General features: G+C 36.7%; 1 protein-coding gene across 1 annotated transcript; it reads left to right on the forward strand.

Annotated features, from left to right (window-relative positions):
• The first annotated feature begins 918 nt into the window (after window positions 1-918).
• On the forward strand, window positions 919-3,441 carry LOC120634554 (serine protease snake-like). Its single transcript, XM_039905248.1, has 2 exons — window positions 919-1,182; window positions 2,627-3,441. Exons 1-2 carry the CDS (start codon window positions 935-937, stop codon window positions 3,303-3,305), a joined length of 927 nt encoding a protein of 308 aa, XP_039761182.1. The 5' UTR covers window positions 919-934; the 3' UTR covers window positions 3,306-3,441.
• The last annotated feature ends 746 nt before the right edge of the window (window positions 3,442-4,187 follow it).

Below are 4,187 nucleotides of genomic sequence, written 5' to 3' on the forward strand. Positions count from 1 at the left end.
TGTGGTCATGCCGAAGGCTTCAGGCCTGAGTGATTTTACTTTCTCAATAACTGCACTCTGTTGTCGTACGAGGCGACCAAGACAATATAATGGAGAATGGCCAGCAGCGTCCTCTGTGCTCCTACAAGCATCTACTTCTTTTATTTTTCTTTTTGGGAAGGACATTTTTAATGAAGGGCGCTTTAGATTGTTTTTGGTAGAATTTTCAACAACAAACCCATATATTTTAAAATAAAAGTTCATCTTGTGACCATCCGAACTGCAAGTGTTTTACATTCAATTCAAACTTAAATAACGTCGCAAGACTGAAGACAACTTGCCATCCCACTACCAAAAAACCAATGTAGGTTTAGTTTATATAACAATGTTATAATATAAATAAATATATGGTGTAATGTTATGGAAACAGCTTTTATTTTATTATTATTAATTCAAATTCGACAGCCGATTGGCACAGTAGGCAGTGACCCTGCTTGCTGAGTCCAAGGCCGTGGGTTCGATTCCCACAACTGGACAATGTTTGTGTGATGAACATGAATGTTTTTCAGTGTCTGGGTGTTTATCTATATATTATGAGTATTTATGTTTATTATTCTTGAAATTACTCATCAGTCATCTTAGTACCCATAACACAAGCTACGCTTACTTTGGGGCTATATTATCGTAGTATATTTATTTATAATAAAATAAAATAAAAGTTACAAATTGTACGCATATTAACTACAAACATGTAAAACAATAGAAATCATTAAGACGAATAATATTGAACTATTTTACATTAGGGTACCGAGGATCACTAAGACAGATGTGCGATCCGAACCTCTAATCTACCTAAGTCGCTTGATGTGGACTCGGCGACAAACGGTCGAGTACCAGTAAGAAAAAATAAAAATAAGCATTTTATTTGTCCGCGTCATATCAGACTTTATGGGACATGTTTATTAAATTATTTACCTTTACTTTTTCAGCTGTAATAGTAAGAGCATTGAGTGTAGGAGATAAGTCTTTAGCAGCCTGTAAACACTATGGACAGACGATGCTAGAATGCCACAATATACTTTACCCTTCTGAGAAAATCAGAGTACCAATCGACTTACTTCTATACCCTCACATGGTTTTGATTGGATTCAGGAAGGCTGCGCAAAAGAAACCAGCTTGGAAATGTGGCGGATCATTAATCAGGTACTTACTTATTATTAATTCTAACTGATACCCGCGACTTCGCGTGGATTTTGGTTTTTATTCCCGCGGGAACTCTCTTATTTCCGGGGATAAAAGGTAGCGTATGTTCTTTTCCATGTCAAAGGCTACATGCATGCCAAATTTCATCAGAATCCGTTCAGCCGTTTTGCGTGATTGAGTAACAAACATCCACGCTTTCAAATTTATAATATTACTAGCTTCTACCCGCGACTTCGGCTGCGTGGACTTCAGAAATGGGTCTAAAGCTTCGCTCGTTAACAATTTTTAATCCTACCACGGGAACTATTTAAGAGATCAGTATAGAAAGTAAATGTCCTTTTATAGCATAACTGACATGCATATCCAATTTCAAAGCTTTTGCCCGCGGCTTAGCTCTAACAATTTTCAAATTTCCCTCGGGAACTACTTAAAGAATCGAGATGAAAGGTAGCCTATGTTATTTTCCATGTCAATGGCTACATGCATGCCAAATTTCATCCGAATCCGTTCAGCCGTTTTTGCGTGATTGAGTAACAAACATCCACACTTTCACATTTATCATATTATATAGTGGGATTAAAACGTAACTCAGTTGAAATTTTTAAGCATGATGCATCGATCAGGTTTAGAAATAATATAAGTTTTGTTTCAGTTCAAGTTTGTATTTTCTTACTATAGATAAGTTTAAAAAAAGATACTCTAGAAAACGTAAGAGAGAACTTTAAAATCTCACATATTTTATCGTTCATGTTGTTATATTATCATCATGTTATATGATCTGGGGGTGGCCCTCCATCTGCTAATATGTTGGATAACTCACATAAAGTACAACAGTAGGTCTAGTATTTTTCTTTTTTATTCTGACGGCCATTTCAATAGGTTGTGAGTGACGATATAGTATAACACGATAATATTATGACTACCAGACTCCCGCTTAGACTGCATCATCACTTACCACCAGCTGAGATTGCAGTCAAGGGCTAACTTTTAGCGGAATAAAAAAAAATACTTTGCGAAACTTGGTATCCACCTAGGTATCCCAGTTGCATCGATCGACGGGACCCCGATCCATGCAACGGGCTCGAAATATCGACAAATTCTATGAAAAATGGTAACCGTTGAACTATATTTAAGAAATGTTGAATAACCACGAAAATCTTAGTTTTGATATATGTTTGATATATATTTATATAAAATGGTACCGGGATAACCTGTTAGGTGTATAGTAGTAGTATTAAATCCATACACCTTTTTTCCGGAACTCTAAATCGCTTGGCTGCGCGTCTTTGTCCAGCCGAAGCCAACCAACCGAGGAAAAAACAAAAATTATTAATTGCCATTTTGAGTCTATCAACAAGGGACCTGTCACTCACAAGACAACAACGCGTACCACTGCGACAAAGAGGGCGACAGTTAACAGTAAATTCTTAATTTATCATTACAGTGAGAAATGGGTACTAACCGCAGCACACTGTATCGAAGACCCAGTAGAAGGGACCGCAAGTGTTTTAAGAATAGGTACAGCCACTTTCGAATTCGACGAGGTCGAAGAACTGGCACAGGAGAGAGAAATTGATGAAGTCGTACCCCATCCCGAATACAAACCACCGTCCAAATACCACGATATAGCATTAATGAGGAGCAAAACAGATTTTGTACTCAGCAGAGACATACGCATAGCTTGTTTGAATTTAGATGACAACATTCACGATATGAACCTCACAGCTATTGGGTTCGGTAAAACTGGTTCAACGGATGCCAACGGTAGTGAAACATTAATGAAAGTTGATATGGAGATCATAGACTCCGGAGTCTGTAATAGATCAATGAGGTATCTGATGAAGAGGAAGCTTATATCTCAGGGGATAACTGATGATCAGCTATGTGCTGGGGATTACGAGCATGGGGGTAAGGATACCTGTCAAGGTGATTCGGGTGGGCCATTACAGATGATGCCGGAAACAGTTGATTGTAAACGCTCGTTTCCATTGCATAAGATAGTTGGTGTCACTTCGTTTGGTCGGGATTGTGGGAGGAAAATGGCTCCTGGAGTGTACACCAGGGTGTCTAGATACGTTGATTGGATTGAGGATATAGTGTGGCCAGATAATGCCAGTTATTAATTTTCTTTATTTAAAGGATTTATTAACTGTCGCGTATAACTTGTAGCTTTAAGGCAAGAGTGAATAGGTTCTTTGAAGGCAAGCGTACTCCAACCAAGACCTCATCGTATTTTTATATATATACTACGAAAATACACACATCGCCATCTAGCCCCAAAGTAAGCGTAGCTTGTGTTATGGGTACTAAGATGAGTGCTGAATATTTTTATGAATAATATACACTTATACTTATAATATGCATATAAATACCCAGACACTGAAAAACATTCATGTTTATCACACAGACATTGCTATCTAAAAGACACTATTGTCTTCAAGCGCTGGCCTATCGTTAATTAAATTAAAAAAAAAAAAACTTAGAAATACAAAATTTTTATATTATTTTTTGTAAATGAGATGTAAAATGGTAATAAGACCATTCTGATTTTTCATTTTACTCCAAACTAAGCTCTATTTATGTCACTGTGTCTGTCTAGGTCGCAGATTGAATTAATTACAGACTTGGGACTTTCGTGTGCAATATTGGGATTATTTTGTATAGAATGTTGACACAAAAGCAAATGTTGATTTTGAAAATTATGAAATATTAGAGTACAATTCATATCTTATGAGGTAAAGAAATATGCCCGCCGTGCCTAAACAAAGCTCCAAGCAAAGCTAAAAGCAAATGAAAAATAAAAATGCTCGTGGATACAAGTTGAAAAACGTACTACTTTCATTAAACTTTCACAAGACTGTGTTCTAAGTACACGTGTTTCTTATTTTTATACCAAAATCAACCTAAGCAAATTTAGTATTTCGTATACCATATTTCGCAAAGTGTTTTTTATTTTTTATCCCACTACAAGTTAGCCCTCGACTGCAATCTCACATAGGATACTT

This window comes from Pararge aegeria, chromosome 24 (genome assembly GCF_905163445.1).
Source record: "Pararge aegeria chromosome 24, ilParAegt1.1, whole genome shotgun sequence".
NCBI classification, from domain to species: Eukaryota; Metazoa; Arthropoda; class Insecta; order Lepidoptera; family Nymphalidae; genus Pararge; species Pararge aegeria.